The sequence below is a fragment of the Mustela lutreola genome, chromosome 9 (assembly GCF_030435805.1).
Source record: "Mustela lutreola isolate mMusLut2 chromosome 9, mMusLut2.pri, whole genome shotgun sequence".
Lineage (NCBI taxonomy): Eukaryota > Metazoa > Chordata > Mammalia > Carnivora > Mustelidae > Mustela > Mustela lutreola.
This window is the reverse complement of record NC_081298.1, coordinates 78824011-78842221: the sequence shown is the minus strand read 5'-3', so window position 1 is coordinate 78842221 and position 18211 is coordinate 78824011. Positions and strand designations below refer to the sequence as shown.

The 18211-nt window shown below is 38.0% G+C and overlaps 1 protein-coding gene across 6 annotated transcripts in view; it reads right to left on the bottom strand.

Annotated features, from left to right (window-relative positions):
* Positions 1–18211, bottom strand: part of EML6 (EMAP like 6) — a 284967-nt gene that overhangs the window by 150253 nt on the left and 116503 nt on the right. For all 6 annotated transcript variants that reach the window (XR_009357213.1, XR_009357214.1, XR_009357212.1 and 3 more), the window contains exons 4-7: positions 17578–17676; positions 14687–14755; positions 6189–6374; positions 4451–4586 (exon numbers count right to left, since the gene is read on the bottom strand). Coding sequence is in view for 3 of the 6 variants with exons in the window: in XM_059187676.1 (XP_059043659.1) it covers positions 4451–4586; positions 6189–6374; positions 14687–14755; positions 17578–17676 (490 nt within the window). In the remaining 3 variants the exon portion in view is untranslated. The remainder of the gene's footprint in view (positions 1–4450; positions 4587–6188; positions 6375–14686; positions 14756–17577; positions 17677–18211) is intronic.

Below are 18211 nucleotides of genomic sequence, written 5' to 3'. Positions count from 1 at the left end.
TCAGTTCTCCATCCAGTGTCACTGTTTTTACTGGAAGTCAAAGGTCTACATTACCTCAAGCTCAACTAGAAAGATGTGAAAGAACCGATTAATACTATCCCTAATAAATTGCTTTTTTTCCTGAGCTTAGCATTTATCTTAATGTAAACTGTTTCATCTCTCTTGATGTTTAGCAATTAATAGTTATTAGAAGATGCAAACATATGCAAATCTTAGGAGTGTTTACAAACAACCTGGAAATTGCCATTTGGAAGCCTACAGGAGAGGTAACAGCCGTCTTCACAGGTAGCAGACTAAGTAGGTATGCTTTATAAATGGCCCAAATGTTAATGAATAGCAATTTCTGAATTTTAACTTTTATGTTTAAGAAACATAAAATGTCACTACTAGGTCATGGAAATTGGGACATGGCCATGGTTAATTGTCTTGGTAAATTTGCTTGGAAAGCGGTTTGGCTGTTTGTGTAAAATGAGAAATCACTATATTTTCATGGAAGTGAATTCAAAAGTAATTGCTACTCAAAAAGTAAAAATGTGGAAGGAGACTCATGTACATCAAAAAATTCGTACGAGGAGGCACTTGGGTGGCTCAGTCGGTTAAGCGCAGGCCTTCGTCTCAGGTCATGATCCCAGGGTCCTGGGATCGAGCCCCATATCGGGCTCCCAGCTCTGCAGGAAGCCTGCTTCTCCCTCTCCCACTCCCTCTGCTTGTGTTCCCTCTCACTGTGTCTTTCTCTGTCAAATAAATAAATAAATCTTTAAAAAAAGAAAAAAAAAGAAATTCTTACAAGAGTAAAGCCATCCATCCATGTTGCTTCACGGTCAGATGGAGAACACAAACATTCTAACATTGCTTTGCTTGAATGTGCTCCTTTCAAGTATATTTTGTTTCCATTTTTGAGGAGGAGAAAGCCAAGGCTTCTTTTAGGGAGGATGGAGTGGGACAAAGTACATGCACACGTCCTCTGCCCACTCTGCCTTCTTCCTCCTGTTTCATCCTTTCCCCCGTTCCTTCACTTTTTTCCCCACATTCTAAGCAAATGCTTAGAGGACCAATGGCAAGGTGTTGGCTAGTGAAGTGGAATCTGGATCAGAGAGCGGTTGACATTCGAATTACCTTTCACTGTAAAAAATGTTTACATTAATGTAATGTAATTAATGTAATGTAAAACTGTTTACATTACAACTACTTTTAATCCTCTCCTCATACCCTACATATCTTAATCCCTATCCTCCTGCTGGGTCTCCTACCTCAGGCTGGCCTCTCTCCTACCTCTGTGTATTCTAGAGGACGCCCCCACAGAGGTGTAACAGCCCACCTCCGTGAACACCACGGACAGGGCCACTTTGAAACCCTCCTCCCGTTCTGAGCTCTGCAAAGGTGCTTCTGAACTCAACTGCCCCCTTTCCTGCCTCAGCGTGAGGATGCACCAAAGCTGGGGGGGAAGGTGAAAGAGCCTCTTGAAGGTTTCCCCTGCATGGCCCTCACCACACAGCCTGGAGAACTTCAGCTGGATCTGGGGTTGTTACCAACACTTCAACCAGGCTTTTGTTCTTCTGACGCTATACATTCACCCTGTTTTTCCACTGAGAGCTGGAATGAATGCCAACATTTCTCTGGAAGTTTGATGGTACAGAGTGGACTTCTGTTACAATGTCGTCAAGAGCGTGACAGGCAAAGGCACCACTGATGAGGGTGGAGGGAGGGTACAACACAGATAAAATTTTTTATTTCACTGGTATTTTAATGAGTAAAAAATATATATATAAACAACATAGTAAAGCCATGAGTTCACAGACATTATTACTTACAGTGAGGAAGAGTACAATAAAAAGGAGAGAGATGTATTAAAAGTAATTTAAAGTAAAAGACTAAGAAAATAAGAATATTAGTGAGCAGGCACTGTAAAAATAAAAAAGATGGCAAGAATATGGCTACCATTGAAGAAATGGCACAAATTCTCAATGCTCCCTTGGTCTCAAACTGCAGCGTGGTCTTTATGATCCTTTAAAAAGCATAGTCCAGGGGCACTTGGGTGGCTCAGTGAGTTAAACCTCTGCCTTCCGCTCAGGTCATGATCCCAGGGTCCTGGGATCAAGCCCCGCATCAGGCTCCTTGCTCAGCGAGGAGGCTGCTTCTCTCTCTCCCTCTGCCTTACTTGTGATCTCTATCTCTCTATCAATAAACAAATAAAATCTTAAAAAGAAAAAAAAAAGCATAGTCCATTATTCCCACAGCAACGGGGGCCCTTATCTCACTGGTCATCCATCTACAAGTGCACGCCACCTCTCCCCTGATGAACTTTAAGCCCAGGCACTACTTGCCACACCTGTGAGGTGCAGGCATGCTTCTGGTCTACCACGCGCTACCTGTGTCTGCTTTGACCTTGGCAAGGGCAAGTATATAGGAAGTATTTGAACTGACACAAAATGTAGGGTGTCCCTGACCTTCTTCCTCTGACTCTAGGGGACAGGAGTTGGGCATGCATTCAGTACAACCCTGCCCCCCTGTTACCTGGAGCTCTTTCTGCATTGGCTCCTGAACTCTCCTTTGAGAGCCCAAAGTTAGGAACTGAACATCAGATAGAAAAGTAGAGCAGGGTAAATACGGTTTCTGCTATGATACCCACTCTAAAATTCATACCTTATCTATGGGATACATTTTTGGATGAGCTGGAGAAAGTGACCGCCAGGAAGCAATCATCATTGCTGGTTGATGCTCCCCAGCATCCAGTCAGTTTATGGTCAATAATCCCACCTGGTAAGTTTACTCATCCATTATCTAGTATATGATGTGCTCAGAGTTCACCTTGAAATATACACCAGAAAGTTCCATGACTCAAGGTCAAACATTTTTGGCTGCTTTACTAACATGTTTTACCTTGCTCTTCTGGATGCTTACTTGCTTATATGTCTGTCTGAAATATTTTTCTGGGTAAAGTTATACAGGCTCATCTCTGTGGCAAAGAACTTAAGGGCCTCCACTGTCTCCTTGTCGATGATCTGAAGCAGACCTTAAATTTTACAACTTGCAATGTTGACCCTTGTGCCTGGTATTCAGAAATGCATCTAAGCCAAGATTCTGAGCTTCCATAAGAAAACAACAATCCAATCTCCATACTGGCTGACTTTTGGTATTTAATAGATATTTAAGGAAGCAGGTCTCAGGTACATCAGGAATGATGATATCTAGCTCACTTTTCTATTGCTCAATTTTTAAGAAAGGTTTGGTTGACAACAACATTCTCTAGGGAGGATGGCCTGGAGACCAGGAGTGCTCTTCTCTCAGCCCACTACAGTCTACATCAGGCCAGCAGAGAGCTCTGCACTGCCAGACAATCTGGCCTTTGGAAGAACCTCTGCGGCTGCATGGCCACAAGCCCACAACAAGGGGCTTCATGAAAGAGAACCTGATGAGTACAGCTCGCTCTGTGCCCTCTGAGGACTTCTCATCCGATGTCAGAGCCCTGTCTAGCAAGATTCTTAGCATTGGGAGTCATTCGCCTTCACCTGAGCCTGAGTAAGCTTTCACCTTGTGGACGGCATGACTCACAGGACTGAGCACCGCTCCCTCAGCACTGGCTGAAGGAGCCAAGAGCAGGGTCTGGGGTCCGCCTGTGGCAAATGAACAGAACCCCCTCCATGTGCTTAGTGTATGAATACTGTCTGTGACTTCATCTTATCTTTTCTGTTTACAGCTCCACTTTAAACTCTCTCAAGCCCAAATTCTTTCTTTGAAAATAACATTATAAGTCTATTGTAAGAATTTTGAAAGATGTATATAAACTGTTTTGTACTCCCCAGTACACATACTCAGCATATTATAATACTAGCTAACAGTTATTGAGTGCTGACTGTACCATAACTTATCCTAAGCACTCTAAGTAGATTTAATCCTCACACAACTATGAGGTTGTTATTAGTATCATCCCCATTTTTTAGATGAGCAAATGGAGGCTCACGGGTTTTTAAAATACTGATTCAAATCTATCATAGGCAAAACTTGGATTTGAACCCAAGTCCCCAACTCTGATACCACTACTAGGAGTTACTACTTTAAAGCTATTTTTTTGGTCTTGTTCTTCTTGTCAATTATTTGCTTATTTTTGGAGGCTGGGAACAGTCTCATTTAAGGTCCCCTACTAGTCCAGAATTTCCCAGTTTTATAATACAAAAGCCCATTTCCCAAGATAGCACTCAGTGGTTTTCTTATTATGTTCTTATCTTTGTATCAGGACCATTGCTAGTACCTACAGATACCTTCATGCATATGAGGAAGAAGAGGTACCCATTTATTTGGATACTTTTGATCTTCTTTCAATGTATTTATGTAAACTGTCTTAAATCCTTTCTAGAATAAGATGGGGTACAGAGAAACAAATATAAATTCAGAACTTCACATTGTGTTTAACACCTTTAGAGTTATGAGTATTAATATATATATATATTACCTTTATATCCTTGTTCTGTCTCCCTGAGATCAATTTTGGTTATTGGCTTGAAATCAGTATCCCATAATCGAATACACCCATCTCGTCCACCAGTGGCAAAGCCTTCTTCACAAGCATACATGCTAAAGATTCCAGCCTGTTGAGTAAGGCAGAGAATACTCAATACTGCAATGATTCTAAATAGTCATTATAGTTGGATCTTGATTTAAAAAAAAAAAAAAAAAAAACTTAAAATACCTTGTTCTCTATTGAAATCCTGACAATAGACCAAGTAGCCACTTATGAAATCCTTCATTTTGGTTAGATCAAAAATTAATCACAATTACCACCAAAGCAAACCAGTTCAAATGCTCCTTTACCATTACTAAATTGATAGCAATTTGAAAAAAAAAAAAAAAGAAAATCATTCACTAATTCCTTGGTTAAAGTCGATATGAAGATCAAGCTCCTTTATGTGACTACTAATTCTTATAAAGAAAAGGCAACAATGGAGGTGCTTCATATAAATTGCCACTCAAAATAACGAAGCAAAGAACATGAGCACTCTCACTGGTAAGCAGGTGCCTGAAATGCATCTCAGTGAGCTCAAGTAGGCAACACCTGAGCCTAAATGAAGACAAATAACATTTGTGTTAGTTTGTTAAGGATTATGTAAAGATGCTTTTTTTCACATGAGAAATAGCTTCATGACTTACAGATGCTTCTCCACAAGGAAATATTTTGCCTGGTCTCTTGAAAAGTGCTACAGGAATATACTATCAACAGAAGATCCAGTGTGAAGAGAAATTAGGTTACTAAGGCAGCTGCTTTTATGCACAAGGACAACTACAAACCTCTGAATTGTTTTAAAAACTGTTTCATAATTAGTAAAGCCAAGAAAGTTGGTTCGACATACAAGACAATGAAAGACCTAAAATTTCCTAGCTCTTTTGCTAAGATGTGCTTCAACTTTTCTTTGTATTAAGAGTAATAGGTGACTAGTGTGGAGGCAATTAGTAACAGGTCTGGTAAGTTTCCAAAAAATTTTTTACCCTGTTTCCATTTACTACAATAAGCTTCAGCTTTCACACTTCCCATTCTTCTGGGCATTTCCATTTTATCATCTATAGATACGGCAATGTAACCATTATCACGTGTCAAGAGAGAACGGAATGGTCAGAAGTCAAGTCTGCCCTTGTTCTTACAAAGCAAACCCTTATAAGAGAGAAGTTTATCAATGGTTTCTGTTTGCATTTTAATTTGTGATTCAGATATGGCAGTGATGCTTACTCATTCAGAGCGAGGAAATATCTACCCTTACTAACCAGTGTAAAAACAATACTTATCTACACTCTTGCTATTCAACACACGGGCCCCAGGCCAGCAGCAATGGCATCATCCCAGACTTACTGAGTCAGAATCTGCATTTTAACAAGATCCCCAGGAGATTCATGGCTACCTTAAAGTTTGAGAAGTATTGATCTAGAAGATGAAAAGGATCATAAAATAATTTTATTCTTCTAGATGTTGGTGAATAATAACACTAATGAACCAATAATTGAGGTGAAGGCTAAATTATTAAGCTTTTGAAATATTTCTTTTAGGTGAACAAAAATAATTTGAGAATTCTTTTGTGAATGTGTAGAGAGGGTTCAGCAGGGTCCACTGATTCTAAAACAACAGAAAAAAAACCCCCACATATTTATGATGTCAACTTTTTAAATAAATAATCACCCATTTTCCACATGGACATACTCACACTATGTGCGCCTTGAATGGTGCGGACTAAATTGAGCCCTTTCCAGACGTAGATGTCTCCATTTAAAGCACCAGAATAGGTGATGTCTTCTTTGGCACATGCAAGGCAAAGGATGGTCTGAAGATCCCCCGTTTTGCCAAATATCCCTCTTTTTGCAGTCAGGGCATTTCCACAGAGTGTCCAAAACTGCAAAGTCATAAAATGAACAGATCCCAAAGTAATGTCTTCATTTTGATGCATTACATTATTGGTATCTGCTTCTATTTCAGTACATTTTTTTGGCTAAATCTTTCATTGCCCCCTGCCCTTGAATTTTTAACTTAAATGCAATTAATTAATATAATGTATTATTTGTTTCATGGGTACAGGTCTGTGATTCATTGTCTTACACAACACCCAATGGTCACCACGACATATACCCTCCCCAAAGTCCATCACCCAGCCACCCCATTCCCTCACACCCCATCCCTCCAGCAACCTTCCATTTTTTTCCTAAGAGAGAGTCTCTTATAGTCTGTCTCCCTCTCTGGTTTCCTCTTTTTTCATTTTTCCCTCTCTTCCCCTATGATCCTCTGCATTGTTTCTTAAATTCCACATATCAGCGAAATCATATGATAATTGTCTTTCTCTGATTGACTTATTTCCCTTAGCATAATACCCTCTACTTCCACCCATGTCATTGCAAATGGCAAGATTTTATTTTTGATGGCTGCATAGTATTCCACTGTGTATATGTGGTGTGTATGTGTATATATATACATACATGCATACACTCACATATTCTTTATCTATTCATCTGCTGATGGACATCTAGGTTCTTTCCATAGGTCAGATGTTGTGCATTGCTGCTATAAACACTCAGGTGCACATGCCCCTTCAGATCACTAGATCTCTGGGGTAAATACCCAGTAATGCAATTGCTGGGTCATAGGGTAGCTCTATTCTCAACTTTTTGAGGAACCTCCATTTGCATCATTTGCTATAGCCAAACTAGGCACATATAATTTACCTTGTTCTACTGCAACCAACAGAACTGTAAAAACCTTTCAGCCAACTGATAGCACCATAAGAAAAACTTTAAAGGTATTTTTTTTTAACTTTCAACAGTTCTAAAATTCCCAAACTTTACTAAATGCTTAATGATGATTAAATACAAAAGGCCAATGTTCTCAGAATTAGAATAAAGTGACAAATCATCAGGTTTTTAATTTTTAGGCAAATTACAGAAGCAGTCTAGGTTCACTGTAGAGAAGTTTAGAAATACAGAAAAGTATAAAGAGGAAAACTGAAATATCTACAACATCCTGCTAATGTGTTGAGATATCTTCCAGACATTTTTTTCCAGACATTTGGAAATAATGTCTTTTTAACTAAAATTTGTGATAAATCTTCACTGTAGAAATGTTACTCAAAAACTTTTCTATGAGTGATCTTTTCATATAGCCAAATAACTGATTAAGCTTTTTAGTTTTCGTTGTATAATCTATCATGTGCGAGAATCGTTATGCATAAAGCTTGAGCTACTGTATAGAACGTAATAGCAAGACTTCCATGGTTATACAGAAATTAAGTATTTTGCTTTGACATGGTTTTTTAAATGTATGAACTGGTATGACTTTCCTGCTGTGTATATAGCCCCTCAGTTTATAAAGGTTCTTTACGTTTATTTGATCTTCCTAATATCCCCTGACAACAGGCTAAAGCAGCTATTCCTATCATTCCCATTTGGAAGTGAGGGCAAAGGGGCTGGCATGGTTTGCTCAAGGTAAGGGTTCAAAGTGGGTCTTGCACGAGAAAATATTGAAATCTTGATTTTGCCTCGAGAACTTTAAGTCTAATGAAGATACTTAGAGTGCAAGAGACAGTTTCAAGGTAGCATCTTCAGAACACATACAAGTGGCAAGAAAATTCAAAAATAGAGAACCACGTTGAATCACTTGGAATGAGCAAGGCTAGGATCTGGATCAGCGGTGAGGAAGAAGTTACATCAGGGAGGAGGACAGCAGGATTAGGCAAATTAAAGCGACAAAAAATTTTAAAAAGTGTGAGGAAAAGATCAATGACAAGCCAAATATTTTGCGCCTATGGGAGAGGGAAAATGGTGGCCCTCTCAGAGTATTTAAGTATTGAGGGAAGCAGTTCTGGGATGGTTCTACCACCGGGGAGGTCTGGGACTCTGGTGCGACTCTGGGACTCTGGAGGAGGGCCCCTTAGGGAGGATGAGAGGCGGGTGTGCGACCCTGTGAGACAATACAGGATTCTTCTCTCATTAAGGAGGCAAGTAACAACTCTGGTGATTGGTTTCTTTGGGCACATACTACTTTTATGAAAAGTACACATGGAAAGAAGAAAAAGATCTGGAGAAAAGATGGTTAGGTCCACACTTCGGGAAAACATTTAAGTATTAACTTGCAACCTGAACAAACTACTAGATGTAAACACTTACAAACATGCTAAAAACCAAACAAGGTGGCCATTTCCCACCATGTCTCCCATACATGAAGATTAAAAGTAGGTAATAATTTTGTAATCATTATCCCTAAAGAAGAATAATTGCTTTATAGCTATTATTTAACTTAGAATGTGCACCTCTGATCTGAGTTACTGAAACACTTTTAAAAATTTTTGGTATTTAACATACAGTGCAATGTTGGTTTCTCAAGTAGAATTCAGTGATTCATCACTTACATACAACCCCTGAGTTACTGAAATATTTCTAATGGACAACCACTAAACAGAGAGAGACCATCCTCCTCAGACCCAAAGGTTTTCTGATTAAATCATCCAGCAGGAGGCAACAATGCCAACATGAAACATTCCAAATAATCCAACGACTCTCTAAAAAGTCACCTATAGATACAATGCCAGAGCAGGTTAAGAGACTTTTCATAGAAATGGCAAATCTCTGATTCTGTCTTCTCAAGAAGCACTTGCTATTTGGAAAACAGTGACAATTTACAGTAGCAACACATCAGTAAATCCACATCAAATGAACAGACGTTGTTTATCTTCCCCAAACTCAATTGCCAGATTGTAATGCTAATTTTGTTAGGACTGGCAGCTACCCTGGAGTTCATCTGGCTCAAGGTAATCTCCAGTGTCCCTTCTATCTGTGACTAAGGACTAGAGAAATATCCACAAACTTGGGAGGCTCATCTGCTGTGAAACCAAGCAAGCATGACAATGCTCAACTGCTCCTGTTTTCAAGCATTCATTTCAGGTAATTGAAATTTGCCTGTCTGCCAAACACTGGGAATTTGCAAAAACAGGATTTCACTCTAGCTACACATGAAAATATTTTTGGGGAGTGCATCAAATATATTTGCATTCAACTTGTGACTGGAATCATTCATTTGCTCACTCAATTGAGTGGGGGTGGGGAAGGTGGGGATCCTGGAATTGGTTCTAGAAAATACAGATAATGAAAATATTTGTTGAAAGCTGCTCAAACTTGTGGATTTCCTTCTAAACAAAATCAATAAAGATGACTGGATGGGCATTTGCAGATTATTCCATTTGAGGCCAAAAATACTTATTTTTGCTTAGGAAAAGATGCCTGGGGGCACCTGAGTCCCTCAGTAGGTTAAGCATCTACCTTAGGCTCAGGTCATGATCCCCGGTCCCTGGGCTCCTGGAATCCAGACCTGCATCATGGTCCCTGCTCAGCGGACAGTCTGCTTCTCCCTCTCCCACTGCCCTTCATCCTGCTTGTGTTCTCTCTCAAATAATATCTTAAAAAAAAAAAAAAAGAAAGAAAGAAAAGAAAAGAAAAAGAAAAAATGCCTGCCTGCTAAAACATAATTAACACACTTAATGGGATAAACAGCTCTGTTTTCAGATGAAGTTCTAGGGTTTTATAGGTCTCTGTTTTTAGAATTAACTGATTAAAAGACCTAAGCAAGGATGGAAAGAAATAGTGAAGATGCTGGAGAAATCATTAATTAAGCAGCTAATCTGTTATTTTTCATAATCTGTTCATGGGGGGGAAAGTCAGGCCAAGACAGATCACTGAAGAAATAATTTCCAAGTGGAAAAGAGTTCTACACAGAAAGCCAGAGACTGAATTTAAATATTATCTGTGCCACCATATTTGTGATCCCAGGAGAAGGGAAGAAAATTAACATTATTGTGCCCTTACTCGCTCCACACCCTGTTTAATGTAACTTTTAATAAATTCAGATGGTGGTGATCCACAACCCTCTAGGGTTTTTTTTTGTTTGTTTGTTTTAAGATTTTATTTATTTATTTGACAGAAATAACAGTGAGAGAGGGAACACAAGCAATTAAACATTAAAACAGAACAATTTATAAGAGAGGTAAAATCAAAATTCTCTAGTGATAACGGAGAGATCCCAACTGGCTAGAGTTGGGAGAAGTAGGCTTCCTGCTGAGCAGGGAGCCTGAGGTGGGGCTTGATCCCACAACTGTGGGATCATGGCCTTAGTCTAAGCTTAATGGAGCCACCTAAGTACCCCTTGTTTTTTGCTTGTTTGTTTGTTTGTTTTTAGAGAAACTCAGCCTCAGGGAGATTAAGTAGCTTTCCTAGAGTAAAGGGAAGGAGGTAACAAGGATTGGGAAGTCAAATAGTCTTCTACATTTTGGCTTCCACACAACAGGATATGCAGGTTGGATGATGGCTCTGGGGTCAGAGTCTCAGACTTCTAGAGAGCCATCAGAGCCTACTGGAAACTAGGCTTATCATGATCTCACGTAATTCTTTGATTGTGGGTTAAGAGAACAATTCAGTGCCTTTGCAATTTGTTAGACTGATCAGAAACTCTGTTGGCAGATACCTTTATCTTTGATTAATAAAAACTGCAAAGGGAATTACTATTTAATGGCTATTTTCTGACCAAAATTTTTTTCAAAATACTGGTTTCCTGGGAAAATTAGAAAAGAGGGTCTTCAATGATGAAAACACTGATAATCTTTGAATATATGATGGGCTAAGGACCTTTCTACTCCCCAGTGCCAAGATTCTATGGGTGATCAATGCCTCCCATTAACTCATGACTGAAGTGCAATCCCTACCCTCCTTTGGGTAATGCTGCCTTCCAAGCTCTCCCTACCAAACTTACCTATCCACCAAGGCTCAGCTCAAATACCATCCCCTTTCTAAACCGCTTAACATTCCTCTAGCCAGTTGGGATCTCTCCGTTATCACTAGAGAATTTTGATTTTATCTCTCTTATAAATTGTTCTGTTTTAATGTTTTAATTGCTATACATCAAGTAGATTGTAAGTAGGATCAATTTTTAGTCCTTCACATGATAGAAACACAACTAATGTTATCAAATTTAATGAGTCTTTCAGGTGGACTACATCAAACAATGAAGGACCTTCCAACTGCTGCCAAAGCAAAAAGTCCCTGTATGTGAGCAAACATATTCTCAGGTTTTTGCACAAGGATAACAAAATGTTAATGAAGCCCTAAGGTACTGGTAGGACACTTGATACCTTTGAGTAATAGAGCGTATAGCTTTATCTTTTTGTTTCGTTTCTTTATTACTTTTTTATTTTGGAAATATGTTATTATAAAATAATTTTAAGAAGAAAGAAAAAATTAGTCATCAGCTCATGTACTCATGTACTCATTAACTGTTTAACATTTCAGGATATCTTTCCAGTTTACTTCCTACACAAAAACATAGATTACTTCACTACTTGTGATCCCTATCTGTCAAATAAATAAATAAAATCATTAAAAAAAAAAAAGATTACTTCTAAAGAAAAAAAAAAAATCAGAGCAAATTTACCACAACCAGTAGACTGTAAATAAATCTTGCCTATTTCCTAATAACATTAAAAAAATCATCTAAACCATGACTTGTAATGATTGCACAGTATTTCTCCTTATGGATATACCATATTTTATTTAACCACCTGGGGGCAGTTAGGTGGCTTCAGGTCTTCTTTTGTCTGGTTTTATTTGCTTTTGGTAAATTATTCAACAATGAACCCATCCTTGGTTCATATTCCTAATGATTTCCTTGAGATAAATTCTAAGATATGAAATTACTGGTTGTGCTCTCTTTGACAGCACACATACTAACACTGGAAAGAAATTACTGGCTAAGAGGATACCAACATTTCTAAAGATACCAACATTTCTAGATATTACTGAATTTCTGGATAGAAAGTCCGGAAGTGTTCATTTCTGGTACTCGTTTACCCCTCCACACCAAGCTTGAAAGTGTTCATTCACTAAATCTTTGCCAACACTTGGTAGATCTTAATCATAATTTTGATGGATTAAAAATAAGAATGTTAGGGGAGCCTGGGTGGCTCAGTGGGTTAAGCCTCTGCCTTCGGCTCAGGTCATGATCCCAGGGTCCTGAGATCAAACCCCACATTGGGATCTCTGCTGGGCGGGGAGCCTGCTTCCCCCTCTGTCTCTGCCTGCCTCTCTGCCTACTTGTGATCTCTGTCAAATAAATAAATATATAAATCTTAAAAAAAAAAAAAATTTAAAAGTAAGAATGTTATTTTAAAATTTCCACTCCTGGGGCGCCTGGGTGGCTCAGTGGGTTAAAGCCTCTGCCATCCGCTCAGGTCATGATCTCAAGGTCTTGGAATTGAGCCCCGCAACTGAGGCCCGCATCGGGCTCTCTGCTCAGCAGGGAGCCTGCTTCCCCCTTTCTCTCAGCCTGCCTCTCTGCCTACTTGTGATCTCTGTCAAATAAATAAAATCTTGTAAAAAAAAATTATACTCCTTATTAACGAGGTTTAGACTTTTATGTATCTATAACCCAACAGTGTTTCTGTTTTTGTCAAGTATACATGTCCTTTGTCCATTGTACAGGTTTGTTGGAGGTCTTGACATTTCAAGGACAAACACAAATTCTATCTACCATGCTTGTGGCTTATGCTTTGCTCATTTGTGGCTTGCCTCTTTTGTTTCTTAGGGTTTGGGGGTAGGTAGACAGATTGTTTTAATGTTTATATAATTGAATCTATAATGTTATACTTTAAGGTTTCTTACTTTGCTTTTACATTCATAACGGCCTTTCCCCTACTTGAGAGCAGTTAAGCATTTACTTAGATATTTTTCTAATTGTTTTATAGTTTTTAAACATGTAACTCCTGGATTCACAAAGAATTTTTTCTCGTGTATTGTATGAAGTAATAATATATCACGTTTCCCCCCCAAATAGTTAACAAACTGTTCTAGGGCCCACTGGTCAAGATACTATTCTAAATTATTATCCCTTTTAAAGTCTATTTCTCAGCTTTGTTTTTTGTTGTGTTGCTGTTCTTATTTATCCTTATCCCAGTCTGATACATTTCATAATATGCTTAGTGCAGTTTCCTCTTCATTATCCTTTTTTTATCTAAGTTCTTGATTCTCATTTTTTATCCTTTCAGACTAACTTAGAGTAACTGAAAAGGAAATGTCAGACAACAGTAAAAAAAACTTCTAGAGATTTTAACTGACCTTGTACTGAATGTAACTGAAATGATGTGTTTATAATTTTTAGATGTCGTGTCCAGAACCAAGGCTACCTCTCCGTTTGTTCAAGCCTTTTTAAAAATATTCCTCTGTAAAGTTTTGTAATATTCTTTAAGTCTTACATCCCTCAGCATATTTATTTCTGAGCATTTGATCACTGTCCCTAACTATGAAGTAGAACAATGGGGAGGATCATAAAAAACTAGACTCAAAGAAGAATGAAAGAACTGGGAAACAGGAGGAATTCGCTGGGGCAATAATACAGATACCTACTCTGTTCAGACAAAAATGCAACATTTTTGTACCAGCGAGATCCACACTGAAGTCAAGCAAGTAATCCTTACGTTTCTTTCAGTTATGAACTTTAACTTCTATTAACTACAAACCTGTAGACAGAAGATCCTGGGGCATATCCCAGGGTCCAGTAGAAATTTTTGCTATATCAGAGCAAAGAAAGTTAATGGTGTTGACTTTGCTCCCTGTTTAACAAGAGAAGAAAGAAGCAAATAGCCAAAGGTAGGTCCTGAGCCACTTGCGGTAATTCAGTCTGTGTAGTCTAGGGGAAGACAGGGACATTTAAAAACCAATGATCCAGGAAGGTTTGTACTATGTATCCCTCTATTTCTAATTCCAGCCCAACAAAGCACCTCCCTTCTAAAAGAACATATACCAGCATAACAGTTTTGATATGCAGTATGTGTAAACTTTCATCAAAATGTAAAAACATAATTCACAGTACTAAAATAAGAACCTTTTTAAAACTTGAAATCTTTAGAAGGACTCTGAATATTCAGTTTAGCATTTAATTAACATGAAGTTTTCTCTTAGGCTGCCTCCTGGACACTCTCCTTGATGGTCCCTACTCTGTAGTTCTCAAAGAGCCCCATTAGCTGAAGTCAACTTGCTTCATAATCAAAGAAGCAGGTATGAGGGCTCCAAATTTAAGATAAATAAAGCTGAGCCATTTCTCAACAGCCAATTATACATATAAGCACCTTAAATTCTTTTCATACAAGTTACTCCAAATTTTTAAAAATAACTACTTTACCTTTATATGTTTAACTCCACAGCTAACCACTCTGTTTGGCTGATATGGATCCCAGGAAATATCAAAAATCTGTTCAAAAAAATTAAAAATTGCTATGTTGGTCAATTGTGTGTTTTTGCTTTCTTGCCAATATCCGTTCAACCGCTAAGACTTCTTCCTAACACTTAGGACACAATGTTACCTGCATAGACTGAAAAATGGGGATTTGGCTTGGTGATGGGTCAAGAGTTGCTAACACATGTTTTTATTGCCTCACATCTACTTACCTTAGGCCTGAATAAAGCATAATTAACCATAATCCATGTAACACACTGGTGTCATGTTTTTAACTTGGTCCATTGAGATGATTTAGAATAATTTTTTTATCAAATTTTCTATACCTTTACACAATGATAATAAAATACTTTTGAGGTAGCTTTATAATAAAAACAGAAAGAGTTACAAAGTGTTTCTTTTAAGTAGGAAGATGTTTAATAGTCAAATGCAATTCAATGTGGCCAACACTTTCTCATAAACATAGAAGTTAATATTCATAAGCATAAGGCAGAGGCATTTATTTGGCACCTAACTTAGCCCACCTAAAATAGTCCTTTAGCCTGTCATTTGAATCGGATCCAAGATACCATTTTATTTTCAGTTTTCCAAGAAACTGAAAACATACCCACTAATACTACTTGCCATTCTTTAAGAAAAGCAACCAATTTGCCAGCAGTTTTGCATTTTGGGAAGAAGAAAGAGAAGACTGTGTCAACCTTAGGGTCAGATCACCCACAGTAATTGCTCAGAATGCATATTTCACCAGTCCAGCTGAAAGATTCTCACTTTGTGGGTCTGAAACTGGGCCCAGGCATATGCATTCTTAAGCAGACCCCAAGAAAGTCTTAGGCAGTTAGCCCATGGACCACATTCTGTGAAGCTCTAAAAGAACGAGTAATTGTCAGTGCTGGAATCTAAATCAGAGAAAGAGCTTAGGCTGCTAATTTCTGATCACATATGAAGGAGATATATGGACTAATCATCAGAGGGAAAAGGAGAACATATAATCCTCAGTTAGGTAGAAAGGAGCAATTATAGACCACAGAAAGAGCACTGAAGAAAGTACTTGGTCCAAGTACCAAGTTCCAATGAGGCCCATTTTATCTATGCAACCTCGGGCTAGTCTTAGCATCTCTAAAATAAATGATGTCACCTCAGTTCTATTATGAGGTCAATTAAGATAATATATGTACAATCATTTTGCAGGCTATAAAGCACTCATTATATAATTGAGTGCTAGGGATTAAGTATTTTAGCCACTGAAATAATCTTGAAGATAATCATTTGCCCATAAGGAGCCAGTAATAATTCATACTGGCACCAGTAATAAAGATTAAACCTGATAGAAATTATGGAGTCTGGGAGAACAGTGTTCTAAAAGAACAGTATTTCATTATGACATTCTAGGTTGTTAAAATAAAAAGAGTTTGCACTAGAGTAGTACTACACATTTCATAATCTACTTCTAAATGGAAAGTGTAAAATACATGAACAAAATAGTAAGAAATTCACATACTGATCTAGTCTAATCCAACTTACTTTATAAGATATGATGGGATGGATATATCAAAATGTGAGTACCACAAATATTTTCAACCTGCTCATTAAGTACTAAGTTAATACCAATTAATTACCAATAAGTTAATAACCTGGGAGTAGAGCTCAAGCAACACTACACTGTAAAACCTCCCTAGGGAATTCTTATGTGTGGCCAACAGTAGGAATCATTGGGGCCAGAAGGGTGTCAGGCCTCTTCCAACACCAAAGTTTCACGGATGGTCATTCCTGGACTTTCTGAGAACTTAATCCTTGAGTATAATTTGCCCAAATGTGCAGCCACAACTATGGGGTCATCTTAAAACTGTGATTCTCCATTGATGAATGAAGAAAAAAATTTAGAGCTCAAACTAAGGAAGAGACAGTGAATTTAATATCTAATTTGGGCCTCATTTAGCATAGACACTGACATTAAGGAAACAAAGTACAAAACTAGCAATCAATGTAAGACAGTCATGCAAATTCACTTTTTTTCTGAAATTAGAAAATCAAGACAAAAAAAGTGGTCAAATTATTTTAATTAAGCAAGACAACGGAGAAATAGATTTCTGACCTGCTTCATATCCTATCTTGCCTGCTATGACTATATGGAATTATTTCTGATCACGCTGAATTCAATATGATGACAAGTAGGCCACAGTTTATATTCAAGATTCTCAAAATAAAAAAGAATCCCAAAGTTGTCATTACATTCTTTTGAAGTTAAAATTTATACACTGTGGGGTAGCTGGGAGGCTCAACTGGTTAAGTTGTTAAAACAGTCTGCTTTCTGATCAGGTCATAATCCCAGGGTCCTGGGATCAAGCCCCAGGTTTGGCTCCTTGCTCAGCTGGGAATCCGCTTCTCCCTCTGCCCCTCCCCCCTGCTTGTGCTTGCACTCTCTCTGTCTGAAATAAATAAATTTTTAAAATAAAATGAACTATACATTTGAAACACATTTTGTGAATATTTTCGAACTACTTCCATTTCTAAACGAATACAACTAAACTTTACATATAATTTCAAATTCAATTCCATTTTGATTTTATCAAGATGCTAAATGCCAGTATCAAAAATTTTCTTTACCTATGAAAAGTAGTAACAATTTAAAGAAAGCATCCAATCATCAGAAGAGATCATGCTGACATAGTTATTAATCATAAATTAATTTTTTAAAAGACAGTTTTTAGGTTGAATATGTAGGAAAAGTCCTTATGTGGAAACTTTACTTTTAAAAATAAGACAGCTCTGGGAAGCTACTTCACAATTCCCTCACACTTAGGAAAACCGCATGGTTCAATCCAACAAGCTCTTCTTACCCGGTCGGAGTGGCCGGTGGCAGAGGCCAGAAGTTTTCCCTTCTTCCAGTCCCAAATGCAGACTGTGTTTTTGGCATCCAATCCCACAGAGGCCAAACGCTAAGAATAAGAACAACAATTTAATAGCTGAAATTGATGGGCACGTTTCTTATTATCCATCACTTCTTTCGACAATTGGTCCCTGATGACCTATTCTGGGCCAACCATTGAACATCTGCAAAAAAATGATTTCTCAAAATCCATCTTAAGACCACAACTAAAGATAGCACAGACGACTTCTATTAGCACATACTGAAATTTCAAAAACATCAAAGCTACAACCCATTCGTCACAAAGCCTCTGATTTAACTAACTAGTTGATACTAGCGGAACACAGCTTGAAGGCAAAATACACATTTTTTAAAAAAACTTTTTAATTTTTAAATTTAAAATATTAACGTGAGAATAAAGACGTCTAGGATTCTACAGACTAAAAGTCTTGCCAAACTACTTCAATGAAAGGGTTTGACGAACACATGGGGAAGGAAACTCCTAATGAACATTGCATTCATTCTTAACTTCCTTAGCTCCACAAACATTTTAGGTGACACATTGGTAAAAGTAATCTGGTACTTCATCTCCTAGTCTAAATTCT